Source organism: Oncorhynchus kisutch, linkage group LG9 (assembly GCF_002021735.2).
Source record: "Oncorhynchus kisutch isolate 150728-3 linkage group LG9, Okis_V2, whole genome shotgun sequence".
NCBI lineage: Eukaryota > Metazoa > Chordata > Actinopteri > Salmoniformes > Salmonidae > Oncorhynchus > Oncorhynchus kisutch.
In genome coordinates this window covers 23398060-23424593 of record NC_034182.2, presented here as the reverse complement: position 1 = coordinate 23424593, position 26534 = coordinate 23398060, and the positions used below count along the sequence as shown (strand labels likewise).

The window sequence follows — 26534 nt, the reverse complement described above, 5'->3', positions numbered from 1 at the left end:
AGAAAGAAAGACAGAGGGGGGAGAGCGCAGAAATGTCATAACAGTGCCCGTGCAGTTTCATCTTGGCTTCATATGCCCGCAGAAGTGTTTGCATGACTTATTCCGCATTCTCATAGGTCATTGTGGATGAGGGACATGAAACACTTTTTGAGAGGAAGTGATACAGTACCAGTACTGACCAGCTCCTCAGAACTCCAGCAGAGTATATCACATCATTAAACTGAGAAGAACTGTTATTTTCAGGCACACTCTTCCCCCTAAAGTCATTCTGAAAATCTCAATGGGTCTTCAGCTGATGGGGTGCAGCTTTTGAACTATGCTCATGGGGATTTTATGTTATATTCAGGATTTGGTACATATGATTAGGTCCAAAAATGGATTTAGCAATAGTATAATCTCTCTACTAGGCTTAAAGGAGGTTTGACCAAATTAGGTTCTATGGACATTTTGATGACAATATCCATTTACTGTAAGAAACCACTCATGCCATCTGGTGGGTAAAAGACAGTTTATTAAAAAAGTACAATGCAAAGATAATGTAAATGTGCAGGCCATTAGAAGAAAATGTGAATAGTACTTACAATATTTTGGAAATTCACATACGTTATTCTATCATCTGAATAACAGACATAAAAAATCAAATATAATACATTTACAACAGAACAATATAATTCAATACACAACAAGTAGACCATTTCTGTAGCTGCAGATAAGAGCCGACATTATTACACCATATAATTAGATAAAGCTGTTACAGTAAGACACTAAACCTTAAATTAATATATTTGTTGGTAAGTAAAACCATTTTTTAAAAATCCTTAATGTACAAGATTTTATTGAGTTTTGGTGTGTATGCAGGGCTGGGTGTGTGTTTGCGTGCATTGAACATGCATAATCCATGTTAAAGGGTTCCATCTGCTCCTTCTTTGATGGTGTCCCTGCCTCCCTCCCTCCATCCATCCCTCCCTGCCTCCCTCCCTCCATCCATCCCTCCCTCCCTGCCTCCCTCCCTCCCTGCCTTTCTCAAGGACATGCAACATGTCACCACACAAAGTTGTTTAGGACATGCAGTCAAACTCTTAAGAATCAAACCAAGATACATACTTTAAGTAGATACATTATACTTTGATATCAGATATCAGAGCATTAGTTCCATATTAAATATCAATAGCATATGGCTATTATTCTTACCCAGGGCTATTCCAGGCTTCAATTGAGAATAGACTGAATCCGTCTCAGGTAGGTTTGCGGGTTTCTTTAAGGGGTGAGGATTATACAGTTATATAACAGTTATATACAGAATAATATAGACCTCGTCAATATGGGGTCAAAGAGGTGTGAGGTTAAGATAGGGGGAATATGCCTTACCTTTCTTCTTCTTGGCTTTGTCCTTCTGTTTAAGGTCAACCTCAGCATAGGTCACATCAACAGGCCCAGTTGCTGCTATTTTTTGGTTGTTGAAATTTCCAGTCAACAACTTTAAGGAATTAGTTCATTGTATATTATGCTTCTTCATCAAAACTCGAAATTCACAAGTTTAGATTTGAATGCCAGCCTGTTAAATGGGTCTTACCTGTGGCATTCCCTGTCTTGACCTCAGAGTAGACTAGATTTACTTTTGGATCAGCTGTTCTTTTTATTAAGGGAGGAGGAGCAACTCCAATGTAAGTTGCCGGAGAGGAAGGAAAACGCTCAGGTATTTCACCATGAGGCCAATGGTGACTTTAAAAACAGTTTTATGGCTGTGATAGGAGAAAACTGAGGATGGAGCAACATGGTAGTTACTCCACAACACTGACCTAAATTACAGAGTGAAAAGGAAGCCCGTACAGAATAAAAATATTCCAAATATGCACATTGTTTGCAATAAGGCTAAAGTAAAACTACAAAAAAGAATGGCTTCATGTACTGACACTAAGCTTTATGTTTGGGGCAAATCCAACTCAACACATCACTGAGTAACACTCTTTATATTTATCTTCAAGCATGGTGGTGGCTGCATCAGTTTTATGGGTATGCTTGTCATCGACAAGGACAAGGGAGTTTTAGATTAAAAAGAAACAAAATAGAGCGAAGCACATGGAAAATCCTAGAGGAAAACCTGGTTCAGTCTGCATTCCAACAGACACTGGGAGACAAATTCACCTTTCAGCAGGACAATAACCTAAAACACAAGGCCAAATATACATCGGAGCTGCTTACCAAGACAACATTGAATGTTCCTGAGTGGCCTAGTTAGTTTTTACAGAAATCAGCTTGAAAATCTATAGTAAGACTTAAAACTGGCTGTCTAGAAATATTCAACTAACAACTTGAAAGAGCTTAAAGAATAAAAAATAAAAGAAGTACAAATATTGTACAGTCCTGGTGTGCAAAGCCCTTAGAGACTTTCCCAGAAAGACTCACAGCTGTAATCACTTGTCACAAGCGTAGAGAGGAGTAGGCAGGAGGCAGTTGCAGGTTTAGAACTAGTGAATTTATTAAAGCACTATATAAACACGGGACAAAACCCAAAGTGCAAAAATAATAAAGTACTCAGGGAAAAAGTAGGCAAGATTCCTCTCAGGGGAAAATGTAGGCGAGATTCCTCTCAGGGGAAAAAAAGTAGGCAAGATTCCTCTCAGGGGAAAAAAAGTAGGCGAGATTCCTCTCAGGGGAAAAAAAGTAGGCAAGATTCCTCTCAGGGGAAAAAAAGTAGGCGAGATTCCTCTCAGGGGAAAAAAAGTAGGCAAGATTCCTCTCAGGGGAAAAAAAGTAGGCGAGATTCCTCTCAGGGGAAAAAAAGTAGGCAAGATTCCTCTCAGGGGAAAAAAAGTAGGCGAGATTCCTCTCAGGGGAAAAAAAGTAGGCAAGATTCCTCTCAGGGGAAAAAAAGTAGGCAAGATTCCTCTCAGGGGAAAATGTAGGCAAGATTCCTCTCAGGGGAAAAAAAGTAGGCAAGATTCCTCTCAGGGGAAAATGTAGGCGAGATTCCTCTCAGGGGAAAATGTAGGCGAGATTCCTCTCAGGGGAAAAAAAGTAGGCAAGATTCCTCTCAGGGGAAAAAAAGTAGGCAAGATTCCTCTCAGGGGAAAAAAAGTAGGCGAGATTCCTCTCAGGGGAAAAAAAGTAGGCAAGATTCCTCTCAGGGGAAAAAAAGTAGGCAAGATTCCTCTCAGGGGAAAAAAAGTAGGCAAGATTCCTCTCAGGGGAAAAAAAGTAGGCAAGATTCCTCTCAGGGGAAAAAAAGTAGGCAAGATTCCTCTCAGGGGAAAAAAAGTAGGCAAGATTCCTCTCAGGGGAAAAAAAGCAGCATTTACAATGACCGACAAAGATAAATTACAGAGGGAGTATATACAGTATACATTGATAGAGTGGGGATTGGAACCAGGTGTGTGTGATGAGTGAAGGACGTTTGCCAGCAGCAGGTTCGGCAGCAACTAGAAAGCCGGCGACACCGAAACAACTGAGCTGGACAGGAGGGAGAGCCAAAGCGAAGGCTGGTGTGACATCACTGCCGAAGGTGATTCTAACATGTATTGACTCATTTACTTGTGTAAATGACATATTTCTATATTTCATTTTCAATAGATTTACAAACAGTTCTATAAATATGTTTTCACTTTGTCATTATTATTGTGTGTAGATTTGGTGAGATGAATCAACTTTAAATTCAGACTGTAACACAACAAAATGTGGAATAAGTCAAATGGATATGAATACATTCTGAAGGCACTGTAACTACCGACTCTCTAAAATGTCAGGTAAACAATGCTTTCCTGTGGATATTTTGTCTCAAATTTAGAGTGGCTGAAGAACAAACCGCACAATCAACCGGTAGAGTAAGTTCAAATGTCATTTTATTCAACATTCTGGCTTGTAAGAAACATTTACACCATTTTGCACTCCAATGTTTCAGGCTGTATATACCAATGAAATTGTTCATTACAGTCTAATTAATCAGACTAAGGTAACCTCTGTGTTACGGTTTTCTTCCGTCGAAGGAGAGTCGGACCAAAATGCAGCGTGGTTCATTCGATACATCTTTAATGAAGACGAAACACGAACAATACAAAAACAATAAACGGAACGTGAAAACCTATACCGCCTATACCGCCTATACCGCCTATACCGCCTATACCGCCTATACCGCCTATACCGCCTATACCGCCTATACCGCCTATACCGCCTATACCGCCTATACCGCCTATACCGCCTATACCGCCTATACCGCCTATACCGCCTATACCGCCTATACCGCCTATCCTATCTGGTGAACAAACACAGAGACAGGAACAATCACCCACACTACACTCAAAGAATATGGCTGCCTAAATATGGTTCCCAATCAGAGACAACGAGAATCACCTGCCTCTGATTGAGAACCGCCTCAGGCAACCATAGACTTTGCTAGAACACCCCACTAAGCCACAATCCCAAAACCTACGAAAAATCCCAATACACCAACACACCACAAAATAAACCCATGTCACACCCTGGCCTGACCAAATAAAGAAAGAAAACACAAAATACTAAGACCAGGGTGTGACACTCTGCTCCTCCTCTCCTCCAAACTCCCCACAGCTCTCTTTCCCTGTTTCTGAAGAAGAGGTTCCCCCTGAGCAGGAGCACTGTGAGCACGAGTGGAGCCCCTGTCTGGGGCAGGAGGACCCAAAGCCCACACACATTAAACAGGAACATGAGGAACTCCGGACTAGTTAGGGGGAAAAGCATCTTCAAGTGCTCTTCGATTTGTATTATTCCTGTGTGAAAAGGGAATGTGATCAGGAGGACCTACTTTTGTCCTTGACTCTTCCCCAAACCCAGATTGTGGAGAACAGAGAGACTAAACCAGTGGATCTCACACCTTTTGTCACTGTGACTCATGCCACTCCCTGTGACCCTCCAGACAGCGGCAATAATGTTTCCAACCACAACTTCGCCGTACCCAGTAGGACTTGACAGCAGCCCACCATTGGATCCCAGCCCACCATTGGATCTCAACCCACCATTGGGGGAACAATCTTCTAAACCCAACACCACATCTAGAAAAACTCACCACTGCCGTGAATGTGGTGAAATATTTGCTCAGAAAGCTGACCTCCAGAGGCATGTGATTCTCCACAAGAAGAGACCCAGGGAATGCCACTTCTGCAAAAGACGCTACAACTCCACCTGTAAACTGAAGACCCATGTTCAACTCTGTCATGGTGGGGAATCCTGTGCCTGCCTCTTTTGTGACATTTATCCGGGAACATGATGAGGGTTCACACAGGAGAGAAAGTATTTAGCTGTGGTGACTGTGGGAAAAGCTTCAGCCAGAAGGGGACCCTAACCATGCATAAACTGACTCATACAGGAGAGAGTCCTTTTAGCTGAGGTGACTGGGGGAAAAGCTATGGTCAGAATAGGATGCTTACCAATAGGATGCTTTGGTTAGTCTTCAGGAAAAACCTACTCAAGCATGTAAAAAATATCCACAAAAAAAAATGGATAAGTAAGATGGGTGAAAAAAGGCAGGATGTGGACAACACTCATAGGGCGCTTTCACATACTGTATATTTTGTATTATCCGAGTCCATTTGGCATCCTTATCCACGTTATATGTGAAACGTCCATCGGCAAGCAAAGCCACTGGAATAGATGTGTGATGGATTTACCTTTGTAAAATGTTCTTTGTAAATCAAGTATGATTTGGACGATGATGCAATGTTCAAACAGTACAGAGTATTGTTGGAAGCTCACAGGCCAGCTGTTCAAAGTATGTACATTTCTTCAGGTAAGTAGAAACAGGAATTTCTGATTATTTGATTTGAAATGTCTCTCAGGGTGATAAGAGAATGCTCAGACTGGTGTTATTGATGCATTAAAAACGTATCATTTTCAGAAACGATCTCCATCCCATTTGGCCAATAGTATTTCTCATAAATTTTGATATAATGCCACTTAATGATATAGATTTAATCTTGTATAGAGTAACGATATACAGTCGACTCCTGATGAAGAATTGATTCTCCCACATCATCCTATACTTATGTTAAACACTGTTTGTGTACAGTATATGTAGTTTAGTTATCGTTTCCATTTACTTTTGGTCTGTAGGCTGCCTTGTAAAGTAATAAACCCCCATCCAGCTGGCGGCGCTGTTGTATGTTTCTGTGTTCGCCACCCACCAGAAGCAAGGAGTGAAAAAGAAAGGAAAAAAAAAGACTACAACACGGAAGTAGTACTGTAGACGACTTTATTTTCCATTGCTTATGTGGAGAAAATAAGACCCACTGGCTGAGCAGAATAGGCTGCACAACTATAATTCGACTAAACATGTCTAAACTACAGTTGTTGCATGTGTTTTTAAATGAGCGTTTAACGGCGGCTGTTGTGGAGATTGTCGGGGCAGTTGAGAAAACGGTGGCGGAGTACCAGGAGGAGAATGATCGGCTACGGAGAATGCTGCGGATCACACAGGAGATAAAACTATGTAAAATAGGTTCGTATGTAGATACACTGGTAGATAGCTATAGTTCTATTCAATTAATCAACGGTTTGACATAACAGTAATCACAATTTCATAGTTGTTTAACCCCTAAAGCTACCAACATAGTTTGATCCCAGGAAAAAAATATTGGAAAAATCAATCATAGCAAAAACATCTAATTATGTCTTATCAAAACATAACTAGACATGTAATTAATGTTATCTGAAAACAAACTTGACTAAAACACTTATTTGATCAAAATTACAGTTCATTTGCATATTCTGTCAAACGAAAATATGTTTCCTTTGCGCAGCTTTTTTCCTAAGTCCAATCCACATGATTTATAATAGTATCATTTCGTTTTCAGAACGTTTAAATACACATTTGGTTAAAGAAAAAAAAGATAGCTTAATTTTATTTATGTACTTACCCCACAGCCAGCATTAGCATTGCTGTAAGTGAAACAATGGGAGTGGTATCAAAACATGACAAAATCCTCTGTCACTTCAAACCAAATGGTATAGCACCCACAATATCATATCAAGTTGCACATATAGAATATTGTAGGATATTATAGAAATTGTATAAAAGAAATTGGAGAATACACACCAATGCAGCATGTGTACATTCAGAGGGTAGCTGGATTCTCTCATTTCAGTTCTACAAAGTATTTATTCACTTTCATGAGTTGTTTTGACCGCAAATTGGCATATATCTACGGTAGTTTTGTACACGGTTATACCTGGTTATAACCAGTTATATCCATGGGTGAGTACATAAGGTGCTCCAATCTATGCAGGTGATCTGTCTCTATCAGGTCAAGATCACTGATACAGGTCCCCCTCCACCCTCTGACGATATTATGTGTAACTTAATTATGTCGCCAGATAAACCTGGATTCAAATAAATACTTTTTTTTTTAGATTCGCCCAAGAATAACTAGCCTGGTCGGCGATTGGATCACCGTCAACCAATCAGAGGACGGCCTAGTTCAAAGCACTGTTCGATTAAGTTGGCCTAGGTTGCACCGGGCTATGGGAAAGGGGGATACCTGGTCAGTTGTACAACTGAATGCCTTCAACTGAAATATATCTTCCGCATTTAATCCAACCCCTCTGAATCAGAGAGGTGCGGGGGGCTGCCTTAATCAACATCCACGTCTTTCGGCGCCCGGCGGAGCCGGTGGGGGAGGGGAACCCTGCTCAAATCTAACAGTAATTGCGCCGCTCAGTCATATTGTCAACAATGCGGCATGATGCATCGTCCAGAAACATACATCTCTTTTTTTCCATAAAATATGTTTTCGAGTTTTCTAACTAGTTTTCATGTGGAAAAAAAATATAAACCGTTTTTTTTTTTAAATGAAAGAAAATCACGTTTACATGGGAAAACACTGATTCCTATTCGTTACTCCATGTGTTTAACCTACTTCACTTTTGTTTTGAGCCTACTTCGCCTTCGGCCACAGCAGGGAGGCAGCCCGGTTCCAAAACTAATACAATCACATTTCACCTGGTGCAAAGTCCGTCCATCCGGGCAGCCATGCCAATCCGTCCACCCGGGCAGCCATGCCATATTAATCGAATCCCCTCAGTGTTTGGCGAAGTGTGATTTTGTCCCTAAACCCACCCATTATTTCTGAGAGGATGCTGATTGGACCTGTCATTTACTGCAGAATTTATTACGCAGCATTGATGCAACGAGGCTGTCGGTCTGATCAAGGTATTACAAATCCAATGTTATTAGTCACATGAGACACACAATTTTTAGGGCCTTCCTCTGACACCGCCTGGTATAGAGGTCCTGGAAGGAAGCTTTGCCCCAGAATGTTTAATACGATTATATTTTAATTTACTCTACCGGTTGTCCGTAGTGTTTGGTCCTTTAAGATGGTCAACATTTTTGACAAAAGAAAGTATTGTTTACCCGACTGTTTATAGTGCCGATACTGAAGTTGGCATTTCTATCACACATATCGCACAAAACCATGTAAACACCTGCTGACTTCAGTTAGTATGCATGCATTGCGTGCATGTACTTCCATCTTGTGCACGTGTCTTCGGTCATGAGCAAACGCATGTGCGTGCGATGCATGCATACAAACTGAAGTCAGCAGGTGTTCACATGGTTTTGAGCATGTGCCAGGTGATAGAAATGTCAACTTTAGTACCGGCACTCTAAAAAGTCAGGTAAACAATACTCTCCTGTGGATATTTTATCTTACATTTTAAGCGGCTGAAGGACAACCACACAGACCACCAGTAGAATTACTTTATTCAACATTCTGGCTTGTAAGGAACGTTTACAAGAGTTTGCATTCATTCGTTTCAGCCTGAATATACCAATTTATTTTGTATTACGGCCTGATAAATCAGACTACCAAATGCCCATCGATTGGAGAAAGGTTGTAGAATAAACCACTTTGGGCTTTGAGCAAAAATAAGAGCTCAATTGAGGGTTTAAAAACAGTTATCTACTGTAACTTTGACCATGCATGATAAAAAAATTGTTTTTATTTTGTCAGGAAAAGCTGATTGAAATGGGATATAGGCAACTTAGTCCCGCTTCTAGATCGACATTGTATGTTGATTGTATTTCGGGTCTGGCCGTATAAAACTAGCCCACCATGTGACTTATTTTACCGACCTATGTCTGTACCTGTTTGGCAATGCTTTTTCCACGTTGGAGGCAGAGTGGTCCACCAGCTACTGTGTCAGGTAGATGGAAAAATCTATCAGCCACTCTGATTTCTTATCAGCCACAGTATTTTTTTCAGACACAATTACACAGCATATCACAACAACAAAAAACAGATGAGCATGCTTTGTAATGTTTCTTAAACAAGAAATGTATAACTGGTATAGTGCATTCGGAAAGCATTCAGACCCCTTCACTTTTTCCACAAGTTATGTTACAGTCTGATTCTAAAATGGATTAATTCGTTTTTCCCCCTCATCAATCTACAGACAATACCCCATAATACCCCACAATACCCCATTTAGACATGTTTGCTCCTTCATAATACATTTTAAAAAAGCTATTCTTGAGTATGTTGGCATACTATAGGCCCCTCAAACTCAACTCTGGACCTTGAAGCCAGCTCCACTGCGTTTTCCCCATTGTTCCCCTCTAATCAGGAACTGATTTAGACCTGGAACACCAGGTGTGTGCAATTAATTATTAGGTTGAACAGATTGTGATTTATCTTCAATGCTCTTAATGGTGTACTATGCAGAAATCACTCCTCCATTTCCTGGTTGCTAAAATTCTAATAGTTCACCTAATTTCAGTTTATGTGAAAAAACAAGCAAGTATAGTGTGTAGAGAATCATTGTACCATCTAAACCGCTGTGAAATATATTTTCCATAATCGGAAATATAGTATTTTCAGCTGTTTGAAGCTGGTGTACAAAACTGAAAGTAAAAGATGCAAGAATGAAACTTAAGAACGGGAAGCATAAAAATAGCGCACCTAGAACAGATCTACCGCTTTTTAGACCTGCTTTCAATCTATAACTCACATCTCTATGTGAATTTGGGCACGTTGCCCAAACAGTTACATATTGCCGATTTAAATAATTTCATAATATAGCCTAAAATTCATTATCTTCTTAATCATGATATATGGCTGACTGGCTATGTGGCTAGTAGCTTGTGTGGATATTTTTGTATGTAGCTAGAGTCTAGACTACCGGTGTTCAGTGCTTAATTTGTACATCTGGAGGTGCTAGAATAAAAAGTGAGCACGAGAGTGGGATGACCCAAGGAGCTCTGAGATTATTATTATTCTTTTTAAATTGTAGAGGCACTTACAGAAGTCGCACAAACGGGACCATTTTTAGTAGCCTGGGGACCTGGCCATTTATAAAGGCATTTCGTGCAATTCTACATGACTGGAGACTTTGGCAGAATGTTTTTTAATACCACACAAATGATTGATATGACGGGCTACTTTGACAGAGAATCTGAGATAAATAAAACAACCTTTTCTTGAATCCATCAATAGCCTATATGAGGAGTAAATTATAGTCCTAAAAATGATATCCAGTTTCCAGTAGTGATCCATGGGTACAACCCTGGGGAAGCCAAGACAGAAAAAAAAATCAAAAATACATTACAACCTATGTGTTGTGATAATTGTGTTGTTTTCTCTATAATCTGTTAGTGTTGTATTACATAGAAAATCACCATCACCTGAATGAGGTACCATGTACACTCATGGACTGCACCAGATTTGCCAGTTCTTGCTGTGAGATGTTACCCCACTCTTCCACCAAGGCACCTACAAGTTCCCAGACATTTCTGGGGGGAATGGCCCTAGCCCTCACCCTCCGATCCAACAGGTCCCAGACGTGCTCAATGGGATTGAGATCCGGGCTCTTCGCTGGCCATGGCAGAACACTGACATTTCTGTCTTGCAGGAAACATTTCTGTCTTGCACAGAACGAGCAGTATGGCTGGTGGCATTGTCATGCTGGAGGGTCATGTCAGGATGAGCCTGCAGGAAGGGTACCACATGAGGGAGAAGGATGTCTTCCCTGTGACACACAGCATTGAGATTGCCTGCAATGACAACCAGCTCAGTCTGATGATGCTGTGACACACCGCCCCAGACCATGACGGACCCTCCACCTCCAAATCGATCCCACTCCAGAGTACAGGCCTCAGTGTAACGCTCATTCCTTCAACGATAAACGCGAATCAGACCATCATCACAGGTGAGACAAAACCGCGGCTCGTCAGTGAAGAGCACTTTTTGCCAGTCCTGTCTGGTCCAGAGACGGTGGGTTTGTGCCCATTGGCAACGTTGTTGCCGGTGATGTCTGGTGAGGACCTGCCTTACAACAGGCCTACAAGCCCTCAGTCCAGCCTCTCTCAGCCTATTGCGGACAGTCTGAGCCCTGATGGAGGGATTGTGCGTTCCTGGTGTAATTAGGGCAGTTGTTGTTGCCATCCTGTACCTGTCCCGCAGGTGTAATGTTTGGATGTACCGATTCTGTGCAGGTGTTGTTACACACGGTCTGCCACTGCGAGGACGATCAGCTGTCCGTACTTTCTCCCTGTAGCGCTGTCTTAGGCGTATCACAGTACGGACATTGCAATTTATTGCCCTGGCCACATATGCAGTCCTCATGCCTCCTTGCAGCATGCCTAAAGCACATTCACGCAGATGAGCAGGGACCCTGGGCATCTTTCCTCTGGTGTTTTTCAGAGTCTGCATGTTCATTAATTGTTTATGGTTCATTGAACAAGCATAGGAAACAGTGTTTAAACCCTTTACAAAGAAGATCTGTGAAGTTATTTGGATTTTTACTAATTATCTTCTAAAGACAGGGTCCTGAAAAGGGGACGTTTCTTTTTTTTGCTGAGTTTATAAAATACTGTATATTCACATATCCAGAGAGCAACCTCTGTTCGGTGAAGTCCACAAAGCATATTGCATGTAACAAACAGTTAGATGACCGAGAACATTGTCAAACAAGTTGATGTTTACTACATTTTCAGACTACGAAACTATTGATTTAGAACCACGGAGAGTTACAGCAAGTCTCAAAGAAAAAAGCAGCTACCTCCACTAATTCCAGCACCATTTCAACTTCAACATTTTAATATCATCAAATCACCTCATTCTTAGTATAATACTGTGTGTGTGTTTGTGCGTGTGTGAGCTTGTGTTTAAGTAGAAAAAAACATGTTGACTCACCCTACTTGTAGAGAAATTCCAATGCCATCCTCCTCTCTCATGTTGACGAAACGGTCTATGACTATCATACAGTACATGCTTTTAGTTGTTGTTGCCCTAGGCTACCTGGCTGAAATTCTTGCTTGCTAGCCTAACTTCCTTTCATGGCCAAAGATGATCCAGCTAGTTAACATTAGACTACTACATCTAGCTACATGTTGAACTTCCATCCTCTCAGGCCAGGGGCACAATGTATGAATTTATGGTTGGATCAGAATCGCTGTTCTAATCATTGTCCAATACTAAAAATGAATTAAAACCACAAGTCCAAATCCCTATCTCCATCCATGGCTCATTTATGAATAGGCCGATTTTAGCTAGTTAGCCACCGGAGGACAACAACACAACAATTCAAGTTTTCTGTCAATGACGTTTTGCTATCGATGTGATGTGATTGGTGCACCAGGACCATTCACAGTTGAGCTCACTCGGTTCAGTTCAATGCTGATTCGCTATTATTTAATACTTTTTTATCAAGGGAAGCCAAATGCACGCTGGCTCCCCTTGCATTCAATGCTACGGGTGGCGACGATGTCATACTCTTTTTGACCAGACAGCATCAGATAGATGGTCTACATATACAGAGACAGAGGGGTGCTGTTTCCCTCACATGGATGCTTTCTCCGGTGAGATACATTCATCCTCTTGCGAATTCAAGGAAAATGATGAAACACAGAGAGGAAATAATTTTTTTGTTTTTTTGTTAGTAATTATTTTGGGGAACACTGGCATCCCTTTGGCATCTATGAATACACGCCACTGCCAGTTTCACTGACTCACCCAATGATGCACAGCTCAGTCACCAGTGATGGCTGATGTGCTCATGCCAAAAGCCTATCTCTCTCTCTTGTTTTGCATTGTAGCTTACAGACAGATTAGTCTTCTATTTTCTGCAGGAGCCATTTGCTTTCCAACCTGTGTTTTCCTGCCATTGTTTTTTAAATATTGTGAAAGACCTGTTTTGGCTGCATGCTGTTCACTGACATACCACACGTTCTTAACTGTAATGTATGCTAATATGATAATAGTGCAATGGCTTACAGTTTTCTTGAAATCTGTTTAATTATTGTGATAGGCTCATGTTTTATGGGTACTGGTACCCCCACTATTTATTTTACCAGTAATCCGTACCGGACCGCCAGTAGACACACACACATTTAGGCTTTAGTTAAAAATATTGCAAATAGGCGTGGCAATACATTGAGTCTGCTCAATACAAACTACTGAGTCTGCTACCATTCTCAATAGTTTGTCATCATTGTTGTCTGTACCTGGTGGCCTATCATTATTGATGATAACAATTGTTTTTCCACCTTTCCCACACTAACTTGACCAAATTCAAAACAGCAATCCTTGTCTTTCATTGTTAGATATTTTATACAAAAAATATTATTGTTCCCAGTTCAATGTTGTCATTTCACTTCTGGTAGCTAAACTATGTAGCTAAACTTGGTACACACACTCGAACGGTGACCGTATTTCAAGCCGTGTATGTTTGGGTACCGGACGCACGCAATCACCGTACAGAGCAGACTGGGGGGAAAAAGGCACAACCCAGCTTCATATAGGGCAGACCAACAGACGGGGTAGGGGTGGCGAACTTGACGTCACAATGACTTGGGGGCAGTGGGATCAGAACAACAACGACAAAAACTGTACAAAAAAAATATATATTTTATACCACCACCCAAAGGGGCTCTTGGCGAGTAGGAGGGAAAAGGGGCAGGTGCTCGGGCAGAGGTAGACTCCCGTCTGTGAACGTACCTAGATGCTATACCACCCCACCTCCAAATCAAAACTAAACATAGATTCCATGTTGTTCTTCCTTTGTGAGCATATTTGTCTGTGTTTCACACCTGTTTGTCCTAGCTAATCAGCTTGGCAATACGGGCACCATGCTACTGCAGACAGGTTGTAGAACGAAGCGTGTTTTCACATCCTGCGCAAACATTGACATCCATGTTTGGTTTTGAATTGGAGGTGGGATGTTCACGTCTAATAATTGGATTGAATTATTTCCTGGGCACCAATCTGGGATGCAAAGGGAAGGGATCACTGCCACTGCCTCACTTTCCAACCAAAGTGCATGAATTAAGTAGGAAACTGAGGTAGAGAGGATATTCGGCAACACTTGAAGGACAATGGAATTACATTTGAAAAAGCGTCGTTATTGCTAAAAGTAGAACCAACGCATTTGGACTTTTGGCCTTTTTCAGGGTTTTACAGAAGTAAAACAGAATGAGGCTTTTATACAGATGTGAATAAATGCCATGACGTGATTGATAAATCAGTTGTAGAATGACCAACAAATAGATTCTGAGTACATGTTGCGCTGACCAATGGAATATGTAAACACCAAAATAACAATATGATAGGTCTAGTTGTGGCCACAACCGGACTAGATTGTGAACAACTCTTTTCGGAATGCATTGCTTGACTGCCGCGAGGGCGATAAAGCACACTATATTTTGCTGACTGCAGCACCCGTGACGATTCTCTCGCGTTCGAGTTGGTTGAGGAAAGGCTGTGTATGTTTTGGTTTAACAAAGCTGTGTCCATCATAACATTCAATGATCAATTAATTGCATTAATTATTGCACCCTGCGAACAATTATCAGTTCAAAACATGTATTTTTTATTTATTATTTATGCTGCCTGCAGCACGATCTATTTTGCCAGCGCGCATATATTCCATACAGTTGTTGGTGTAAGCACGTCACTAGAGGAGCGCGTATTAATCCTGCTGTAGAGTTCATTGCCCAGCAGGTCAAACGAACGACTCAAATGAACGATTTACTCAGAAAAACGAATCATCACTCTCGAGTATGTAAAAAAAGAGTCGTCCCAAAAATAAGGAATCATTTGCGAACTGCACATCACTACATTGGCCGGGGCACCTGGCTCTGGCTCACAGCCGGGAGGCCTCCCATCGGTGTAACCTGGGCCAGATAATCAAATCCCCTCATAGGTAAAACAGACAATATTACAACCTGACAATGTAAATAGGCACCCATGATAAATAATTGAAAAAATAGTAACTTACTAAAATAAATCCTTTATAATCAATTCCTTATTCATACCACTCGGCGACGCATACAAGGCATTCCTTATCAGAACCGTTCGCTGACAATGGAAGTACCGATTGAGCGTCGTCAAACATGCACAGATACAGGTCGGTAAATAAGTTGCAGGCTGGGCTAGTGTTATTACTGCTAGACTAAGATGAAATCTCGTTCTAGAAGCTGGCCCTAGCTATCTGCCCTCAGGCACATCTAATGGCTGTATAGATCATAGAGATCTATAATTCACCTGTATGATTCAAGTGTTATATTTCATTCTGCTCTTCCTCTCCTTCCCTCCAGGCTCCCTGCCTCTCTCTCTTGCTGTCGCTGAAGAGGAGGATCCACCTGAGCAGCAGCACTGTGAGCAAGAGTGGAATCCCAGTCTGGTGCAGGAGGACCCAAAGCCCACACAGATTATAGAGGAAGAGCCGATTCAAGGGCTGGAGCCTGATATCATAGAGTTCAAATTCACTCCTTCCTGTGTGAAAAGTGAATGTGATCAGGAGGACCCACTTTGGTCCTTGACTCTTCCTAAAACCCAGATTGTGGAGCACGTAGATATTGACTCTAAACGAGTGGATCCTGAACCTTTTGCCACTGTGACCCACCTGAAGGGTTTCGACATTTCCTGTGACCCTCCAGATAATCAAAACAATGCCTCTATCCACAGCTCAGCCATAAGCAGCAACCCAGTAGGACTTGACAGCAGCCCACCATTGGATCCCAGCCCAACATTGGCTCCGACCCCACCAATGGGGAAACCCTGCAACTACCCCTTTTATGGCAAGACATTCAAACAAAAAGGAAATCTGTCCATGCACATGCGTATTCACACAGGAGAGATGCCATTTAGCTGTGGTGACTGTGGGAAGTGCTTCATTCAGAAGGGTGACTTAAGAAGACATATACTGACTCACACAGGAGAGAAACCATTTAGCTGTAATTTTTGCAGTAAAAGTTTCAATCAGAAGGGGGACCTAAGGAGGCATATACTGACTCACACAGGAGAGAAACCGTTTAGCTGTGGCGACTGTGGGAAAAGCTTCAGTCAGAAGGGGGACCTAAGGAGGCATATACTGACTCACACAGGAGAGAAACCATTTAGCTGTGGTGACTGTGGGAAAAGCTTCCGTCTCAAGGGGAACCTAACCACTCATACACTCACTCACAAAGGAGTGAAACAACATGGCTGTGCAGTCTGTGGTTTAAGATTCACTCACAAGGCTTATCTGCTGAAGCATGTGCATAAAGTCCATAAAGAAAGAAAACAGGATGAAAACTGAAAGGAAAGATAATTAGGACAAAGACATCTGTCAAGATGGGAATTAAAAAAAACAGGATGTGTATAACACTCCTAGGAAAGCAAAGCAACTCTGGATCATTCATGGTCTGCGTTACAGATAGATAGATGTGAGATTCATTTACTTTTGTAAAGCCTGTGTAAATAAAGTTTGATATGATTTGAATGGTGAGGTAATGATCAAACAGTAGTACACTGTATAATGGGAATCTTACAGATCTGAGGGGTATGCTAATCAAATCAAATATATTTAGAAAGCTGTTTTATCAGCAGATGTCAAAGTGCTATACAGAAACCCAGCCTAAAACCCCAAACAGCAAGCAACGCAGATGTAGAAGCACGGTGGCTAGTATACCCCTTTGCAGTACAAACAACAACAAAGTGGACACCCCGACGCTTTTTCGGTAAACAGCTGAGGGAGAAAGAAATGTAAAAACACTCAAATTCAGACAGGTCTACGGATGGAAGGACTGGCCACTCATGAGATCAAAATGATATTTTTAACCATCTTTTGAGGCTATATAGTGTTTGTTTACAATTACATTGTTTGCAAATAATGGAGTAAAACAAGATTTTAGGTTCTGATGTTTTGTGATCTGATGAGGTGACTGTTGAACTGAGCTCATGAGGCATTTATAAGTTATATACACTATATGACCAAAAGTATGTGGACACCTGCTTGTTGAACATCTCATTCCAAAATCATGGTCATTAATATGGAGTTGGTCCCCCCTTTGCTGCTATAACAGCCTCCACTCCTCTGGAAAGGCTTTCCACTAGATGTTGGAACATTGCTGTGAGGACTTGCTTCCATTCAGCCACAAGAGCATTAGTGAGGTCGGGCACTGATGTTGGGCGATTAGGCCTGGGTCGCAGTCGGCACCCCAATTCATCCCAAAGGTGTTTGATGAGGTTGAGGTCAGGGCTCTGCAGCCCAGTCAAATTATCCCACACCGATCTCGACAAACCATTTCTGTATGGACCTCGCTTTGTGCATGGGGGCATTGTCATACTGAAACAAGAAAGGGCCTTCCCCGAACTGTTGCCACGAATCTGGAGGCACAGAATCGTCTAGAATATAATTTCATTCTGTAACGTCATGATTTCCCTTCACTGGAACTAAGGGCCCCCTAGCCTGAACCATGAAAAACAGCTCCAGACCATTATTCCTCCTCCGCCAAACTTTACAGTTGGCACTATGCATTGGGACAGCTAGCGTTCTCCTGGCATCCGCCAAACCCAGATTTGTCCGCCAGACTGCCAGATGTGACGCATGAATCATCACTCCAGAGAACACGTTTCCACTGCTCCAGAGTCCAATGGCGGTGAGTTTCACACCACTCCAGCTGACGCTTGGCTTTTTTTGTTCAAGCCCTCAAGAACTGTTGTCTGCTGAAGGTGATAATCTGTTTGCATCTGCCAATTTATTGGCTGTCCAGTATCCAGACGACCTGTCCCCGGAGCTTCATATACACCTAATCTCTTTCCAGAACGTATTGAGACCAGCAATTAAGGAGGATGAGTGGCTCAATTAAAGATGTTACAGAACTGCTGTAACTCCCTTCTGCACAGTTTCCCTGATGTTGCTACCACTATCAAGCTGTTTTTCAGTGGTGGAAAAAGTACTCAGTCATACTTGAGGAAAAGTGAAAGTCACCTAGTAAAATACTACTTCAGTAAAAGTCTAAAAGTATTTGGTTTTAAATATACTTAAGGATCAAATGTAAATGGATTTGTTGAAATGTACTTAAGTACCAAAAGTAAAAACCATTTGAAATTCCTTATATTAAGCAAACCAGAGGGCACAATTTATTTGACTTTTTAATTTTTATTGAAAGACAGCCAGAGGCACACTCCCAACACATTTATAAACGAAACATTTGTGTTTAGTGAGTCCGCCAGATTAGAGGCAGTAGGGTTGACCAGGGATGTTCTCTTTATAAGTGTGAATTGGACTATTTTCCAGACAAAATGTAGGAGTAGGTGTCATGGAAAATGTATGGAGTAAACAGTACATTCTTTTCTTTAGGAATGTAGTGAAGTAAAAGTTGGCAAAAAAATAATAGTTAAGTAAAGTACAGATACCCCAAAAAACATCTTAAGTAAAAATAATTTAAAGTACTACTTAAGTACTGCTGTTTTTACCATCCCTGTAACTGTCGCTTCTGCCGTAAGATCGTTTTCTCAACTAAAACTCATAGAGAACTACCTAAAAAGCATTAGGCTCTCGGCCTGATATGCGTTTTTGAACACCTGAGTACAGTAGTCCGGTCTCGAGATCACATATGTCTCTGTCGGATACATTTGTACTCGGTCGGGCAGTGAGGACTCGTCATTTCTTCCCGAGACCAGGGAAGTAAAAAGACTCAGAATTATCAGATTCCATTCAGTCAGCGCATAAAACTAATTAATCAGGCCAAATATATACACTCCTTTCTTGAAACATTAATACAGCATCTTAACAGCCTTATTATCTATTATAGACATGTTTGCGCAGTGGCGAACCTATAGGCCTTCCGTGTGTGACATGTTCGTGATTATGAAAGGACAGCAACCGTAATACCTGCGCACTCTTGTAGGAGAGTGCGCTTTTTATAAAACACAAAGGGCCAGTGGTGTAGTGGAGGGTAAACGCAAGAATAAGCCGTATACCCACTTTCTTTCAGTGGGCATTGCGTATAGATATACTTACTTCTTAATCCCTACCGATGGGTATTAAAGTCGTGTAGTGGAACTATACGATTTATCATGAATGTAGTACAATAAAGAAATCATGCACAAAAGTAACGATTGTGTAGGCTCCTTTCTGCGTGCTGTACACAGCGGAATATCATCTGCAGGCAGCAAGAGTGCAGGTCTCAACTGGTTTGGGCATTGAGCAGCTCACAGAAGAATGATGTTAACTGGTAGGGTAGGAAATAAGTTTCAATTGATGTTATCTACCAGTAAATGCTAACTAAGGTAACAATTGGTATGCAAACCAGGTATTGATAAAGTTTAGTCCGAAGTGTTGATTAGTAGGCTATTTGTGATGAGTTGTTTGCATCTGGGGAGTAGACATGGATGGGCCTGGGTGAACAGAGGCCCATCCACTGGAGAGCCAGGCCCTGACAGGCCCACCCTATCAGATTGATGTGGTTTATGCATTGTTGTGGACTTAGACCACATTTTTGTATTTTTCCATAATAAAAAAAAGGGTGATTTTGAGAGTGAGAATCTGAAAAATATTTTGGAAAACATAGGATTTCCCCCACTGGGTGCCTTTCCTTAGCTGGGCGGGCCATTTGGAAACTTTTTGTCAAAATGTATATACCCACTTCTCCAGGCACCACTACACCAGTGAATGGGAGCGATGGAAAGACATCAGTCACATACGGCATGATGTTAAAAGAGCTGGTCATGGCCGCACCTCAGCCACGCTCAAGGTCCTAAACGATATCATAAACGCCATTGATAAAAGACTGTACTGTGCAGCCATCTTCATCGACCTGGCCAAGGCTTTCGAGTCTGTCAATCACTGTATTCTTATCGGCAGACTCAACAGCCTTGGTTTCTCTAATGACTGCCTCGCCTGGTTCACTAACTACTTCACAGATAGAGTTCAGTGTGTCAATCGGAGGGCCTGTTGTCTGGACCTCTGGCAGTCTCTATAGGGGTGCCACAGGGTTCTATTCTCGGGCCGACTCTTTTCTCTGTATATATCAATGATGTCGCTCTTGCTGTGAGTGATTCTTTGATTCACCTCTACGCAGATGACACCATTCTGTATGCATCTGGCCCTTCTTTGGACACTGTGTTAACAAACCTCCAAACGAGCTTCAATGCCCTACAACACTCCTTCTGTGGCCTCCAACTGCTCTTAAATGCCAGTAAAACAAAATGCATGCTCTTCAACCGATTGCTGCCCGCACCCGCCCGCCCGACTAGCATCACTACTCTGTACGGTTCTGACTTAGAATATGTGGACAACTATAAATACCTAGGTGTCTGGCTAGACTGTAAACTCTCCTTCCAGACTCATATTAAGCATCTCCAATCCCAAATTAAATATAGAATCAGCTTCCTATTTCGCAACAAAGCCTCCTTCACTCATGCTGCCAAACATACCCTCGTAACACTGACTATCCTACTGATCCATGATTTCGGCGATGTCATTTACAAAATAGCCTCCAACACTTCACTCAGCAAATTGGATGCAGTCTATCACAGTGCCATCCGTTTTGTCACCAAAGCCCCATATACTACCCACCACTGCGACCTGTATGCTCTCGTTGGCTGGCCCTCGCTTCATATTCGTCACCAAACCCACTGGCTCCAGATCATCTATAAGTATTTGCTAGGTAAAGCTCCGCCTTATCTCAGCTCACTGGTCACTATAGCAACACCCACCCGTAGCATGCACTCCTGCAGGTATATTTCACTGGTCATCCCCAAAGCCAACACCTACTTTGGCCGCCTTTCCTTCCAGTTCTCTACTGCCAATGACTGGAATGAATTGCAAATATCACTGAAGTTGGTGACTTACAGTGGGCCAAAAAAGTATTTAGTCAGCCACCAGTTGTGCAATTTTCGCACTTAAAAAGATGAGAGAGGCCTGGAATTTTCATCATAGGTACACTTTAACCATGACAGACAAAATGAGAAAACAAATCCAGGTAATCACATTGTAGGATTTTTCATGAATTTATTTGCAAATTATGGTGGAAAATAAGTATTTGGTCACCTACAAACAAGCAAGATTTCTGGCTCTCACAGACCTGTAACTTCTTCTTTAAGAGGCTCCTCTGTCCTCCACTCGTTACCTGTATTAATGGCACCTGTTTGAACATGTTATCAGTATAAAAGACACCTGTCCACAAACTCACAGTCACACTCCAAATTCCACTATGGCCAAGACCAAAGAGCTGTCAAAGGACACCAGAAACAAAATTGTAGATCTGCACCAGGCTGGGAAGACTGAGTCTGCAATAGGTAAGCAGCTTGGTTTGAAGAAATCAACTGTGTGAGCAATTATTAGGAAATGGAAGACACACAAGACAACTGATAATCTCCCTCGATCTGGGGCTCCACGCAAGATCTCACCCCGTGGGGTCAAAATGATCACAAGAACGGTGAGCAAAAATCCCAGAACCACATGGGGGGACCTAGGGAATGACCTGCAGAGAGCTGGAACCAAAGTAACAATGACTACCATCAGTAACACACTGCGCCGCAAGGGACTCAAATCCTGCAGTGCCAGACGTGTCCCCCTGCTTAAGCCAGTACATATCCAGGCCCGTCTGAAGTTTGCTAGAGAGCATTTGGATGATCCAGAAGAAGATTGGGAGAATGTCATATGGTCAGATGAAACCAAAATATAACTTTTTGGTAAAAACTCAACTCGTCGTGTTTGGAGGACAAAGAATGCTGAGTTGCATCCAAAGAACCATACCTAGTGTGAAGCATGGGGGTGGAAACATACTTTTTTGGGGCTGTTTTTCTGCAAAGGGACCAGGATGACTGATCCGTGTAAAGGAAAGAATGAATGGGGCCATGTATTGTGAGATTTTGAGTGAAAACCTCCTTCCATCAGCAAGGGCATTGAAGATGAAATGTGGCTGGGTCTTTCAGCATGACAATGATCCCAAACACACCGCCCGGGCAACGAAGGAGTGGCTTTGTAAGAAGCATTTCAAGGTCCTGAAGTGGCCTAGCCAGTCTCCAGAACTCAACCCCATAGAAAATCTTTGGAGGGAGTTGTAAGTCCGTGTTGCCCAGCAACAGCCCCAAAACATCATTGCTCTAGAGGAGATCTGCATGGAGGAATGGGCCAAAATACCAGCAACAGTGTGTGAAAACCTTGTGAAGACTTACAGAAAAGTAAGTTTGACCTATGTCATTGCCAACAAAGGGTATATAACAAAGTATTGAGATACACTTTTGTTATTGACCAAATAATTATTTTCCACCATAATTTGCAAATAAATTCATAAAAAATCCTACAATGTGATTTTCTGGATTTTTTTTCTCATTTTGTCTATCATAGTTGAAGTGTACCTATGATGCAAATTACAGGCCTCTCTCATATTTTTAAGTGGGAGAACTTGCACAATTGGTGGCTGACTAAATACTTTTTTGCCCCACTGTATTTGTTTTGTACAATGCCCGTCTTTTCCTTCATCACACAAACGACTAAAGTATGTAGCGAACGACAGCGCAGCAGAATAATTTAGTGTGAAACGTCAGGCTATTTATAGACAAGTTGGCTGACAGCATCTTGAAAATTATGCGGTGTTTAGACTGAAGGCCATGTGTTACGATTCTGAACGGTCAGATAAATAGCAACAGTGACAAGAAGCTGCCATGTGGGGAATCGTAGGTGGCTCTTTTCAGTTAGTTTTATCTTGGTCTTGATACCTTATCTTGTAATTATATGCAGTCGACGCCTGATCAGTGCATATTGTAGAAGTGAAAACTCGGTTTTATGTGAACTACAAAGGCTTTTATATTCCCAATTCAATAACATTATTTGTAATCGCTCTTGATAACTGTATTATTTGGTTTAGTTCACGCTTTTACGCCAGTCCTAAACCGCTGCAGTTACCAGGAGTCACTTGTGGTACAATGTCTTGTCTTTAAATTTAGTAGAGAACAGGCTACTCTGACGAATGGTGCTTGTTTAATCAAGTTAGATCAAAGCTGAGTCAATGTCCGCAAGATCACATAATGATAGTATTCTACATAACGGAACCAAATATAATAGCATAGTATAACGTTACTGCAAGACAAAAACACCACCTCGTTTTGTATGATGTTTTCAGATCATTGTGTGAATGGTAGCATTTATCTCTCAAGTGGCCAAAACTCATCAGCGCGCCACACTAGGCAACATTAGGTCAAAATTGACGAGAACTACTACAGTACAAATGCATGTTTTCTTGAACATATCAACGTATTGAACGTATCAATATTTTGATTATATCAAACTTGGGGTTTTACTTCAAGGTACAGAGACCACTGATAATGGAAATAGGTTACGGTTACAATAAATACATATGGACTCCGAATCCTGCCGGCTGGGGGTCCGGGGGCTTCTGTGCATGTGCAGGATTCGCTACTTTGCGCACAATCTAAGCTCTAAGTGTAGATGACCTCAAATCAAATGTATTTATATAGCCCTTCGTACATCAGCTGATATCTCAAAGTGCTGTACAGAAACCCAGCCTAAAACCCCAAACAACAAGCAATGCAGGTGTAGAAGCACGGTGGCTAGGAAAAACTCCCTAGAAAGGCCAAAACCTAGGAAGAAACCTAGAGAGGAACCAGGCTATGTGGGGTGGCCAGTCCTCTTCTGGCTGTGCCGGGTGGAGATTATAACAGAACATGGCCAAGATGTTCAAATGTTCATAAATGACCAGCATGGTCGTATAATAATAAGGCAGAACAGTTGAAACTGGAGCAGCAGCACGGTCAGATGGACTGGGGACAGCAAGGAGTCATCATGTCAGGTAGTCCTGGGGCATGGTCCTAGGGCTCAGGTCCTCCGAGAGAGAGAAAAAAAGAGAGAATTAGAGAGACCTCCCCTCAAATGTCTTACTGTCAATAGTGAATGATATGCATATGTAACGGATGTGAAACGTCTAGCTTAGTTAGCGGTGGTGCGCGCTAAATAGCGTTTCAATCGGTGACGTCACTTGCTCTGAGACCTTGAAGTAGTAGTTCCGCTTGCCCTGCAAGGGCCGCGGCTTTTGTGGAGCGATGGGTAACGATGCTTTGTGGGTGACAGTTGTTGATGTGTGCAGAGCGTCCCTGTTTCGCGCCCAGGTATGGGCGAGGGGACGGTCTAAAGTTATACTGTTACACATACAACCATTTGTTCTCAATCAGTTTCATTGGGATATGCATTTAGATCTTCTTAAGTCATAAGCTACAGTTTCGATGTAGCCTACAGTGTTGTTTTGAATTATGTGCAGTGAGGTGAGATGGTTTTAACTGCAATATAGCTAAGCCTACCTGCGTTTAGTTTAAATCAAATCACTTCTTTTGCTTATTCATGATAATGATTTAATCCTGTATAGAGTAATGCAATACATTCGACTCTTAATGAAGAATGGATTCACCCAAGTCATCCTTTACTTGGGTCATTCTATGAAAATGGTGGCTTTTTGAACAGCCAACTTTTACACATTTTTATACTTTTGAAAAAATCTAAACTTAGTCAGATAATAGTTAACCCTTTAACATTATAAAACGTAAATAAATGACAAGAATCCTCTCAGGATCCCTTCCCCCTTGACCTATCTTCCTCAACATTCTTCATTTCCTCAGCATATGACACCCTCTGCTGTAGTCTAACCCTGGTAACCTGAACAGGCCTCTCTCGCACCGGACATGTCTGATCCCCAGCCCCATGGGCACCACTACAATTAAAACATCCCACTTTTTTCCCCAATTTCTACACCTTCCTTTGTCTCATGCCCTTCTGCGCACACTTTTCACACCTAGGAACCTCCCTCCTCTTTATATCCCAAAAAGTCTTCTGTTTCACCACTTACGCCACCATGTCTGCGTCGCACCAAATGACAAGCATCACAAACCCTTCAGTTGGTTCACTTTCACATTCACCGCTACCCCAGTAATCACTCCTTTCAATGGCACACTTTTTTTGAGAGCAAAATAAGTCACATCTCTTGTCCCAAATACATCTCTTTCTTGCCCTCTCAAGGGATGCCATTTTCTCCGTCCACCCTCTGGGGAAAGAATGGTCTGCTTTCTCGTCTTGTTTGTGTTTTAGCATTTGAAACAACCGCCGACATGCATGATGCTAAGAATCATCGCCCTTCCAGAGAGTCTCACGGGTCAAGGTTCAACCCCCTTGTTTTCTTTCAAAGTGAAAACACAAGAAATGGGTAGGCATGGGGGTGCCCACGACCTGCGGATTTCGTCCTTAAGGGGCACAAAATGAGCAGTGACGCTCCTCTGGGTGTAAACTGTGGATTTTTGTTCAGTATAGAAATAGTTGTTATTATTCTTATAATAATAATTATTATTATTCTTTGTAACTAGTATAAAATATACTGAACAAAAATATAAATGCAACATTTAAAGTCTTATGTTTCATGAGCTGAAATAAAAGATACCAGAAATGTTTCATAAGTACAATAAGCTTATTTCTCTCAAATCTTGTGCACAAATTTGTTTACATCCTTATTAGTGAGCATTTCTCCTTTGCCAAGATAATCTATCCATCTGACAAGTGTGGCATATCAAGAAGCTGATTAAACAGCATGATCATTATACAGGTGCACTTTATGCTGGGGACATTGAGTTCACTCTAAAATGCCACATATGTCTCAAGATTTGAGGTAGCGTGCAATTGGCATGCTGACTGCAGAAATGTTCACCAGAGCTGGTGTCAGAGAATTGAATGTTCATTTCTCTACCATAAGCTACCTCCAACATCGTTTTAGAGAATTTGGCAGTACGTCCAACCGGCCTCACAATCGCAGACCACGCATAACCACGCCAGCCCAGGGCTCCCACGTCTGGCTTCTTCACCTGCAAGATCGTCTGAGACCAGCCACTGGACAGCTGATTGGAATGTGGGTTTGTACAACCAAAGAATTTCTGCACAAACTGGGAAGCTCATCTGCATGCTCGCCGTCCTCACCAGGGTCTTGACCTGACTGATGTTTGGCGTCGTAACCGACTTCAGTTGGCAAATGCTCACCTTCGACGGGCACTGGCACACTGGAGATGTGTGCTCTTCAAAGATGAATCCCAGTTTCAACTGTAGCGGACAGATAGGAGACAGCGTGTATCACGTTGTGTGGGAGAGCGGTTTGCTGATGTCAACGTTGTGATCAATGTGCCCCATGGTGGCGGTGGGGTTATGGTGTGGACAGGCATAAGCTACGAACAACAAACACAATTGCATTTTATCAATGGTAATTTCAATACACAGAGATACCGTGATGAGATCCTAAGGCCCATTGT

The 26534-nt window shown here is 42.0% G+C and overlaps 1 protein-coding gene across 1 annotated transcript; it reads left to right on the top strand.

Annotated features, from left to right (window-relative positions):
* Positions 1-6182: 6182 nt before the first annotated feature.
* On the top strand, positions 6183-19766 carry LOC109896920 (zinc finger protein 80-like). Its single transcript, XM_020491375.2, has 2 exons — positions 6183-6466; positions 15560-19766. The coding sequence occupies exons 1-2, from the start codon at positions 6301-6303 to the stop codon at positions 16540-16542; spliced, it is 1149 nt and encodes a 382-aa protein (XP_020346964.1). The 5' UTR covers positions 6183-6300; the 3' UTR covers positions 16543-19766.
* Positions 19767-26534: the final 6768 nt, after the last annotated feature.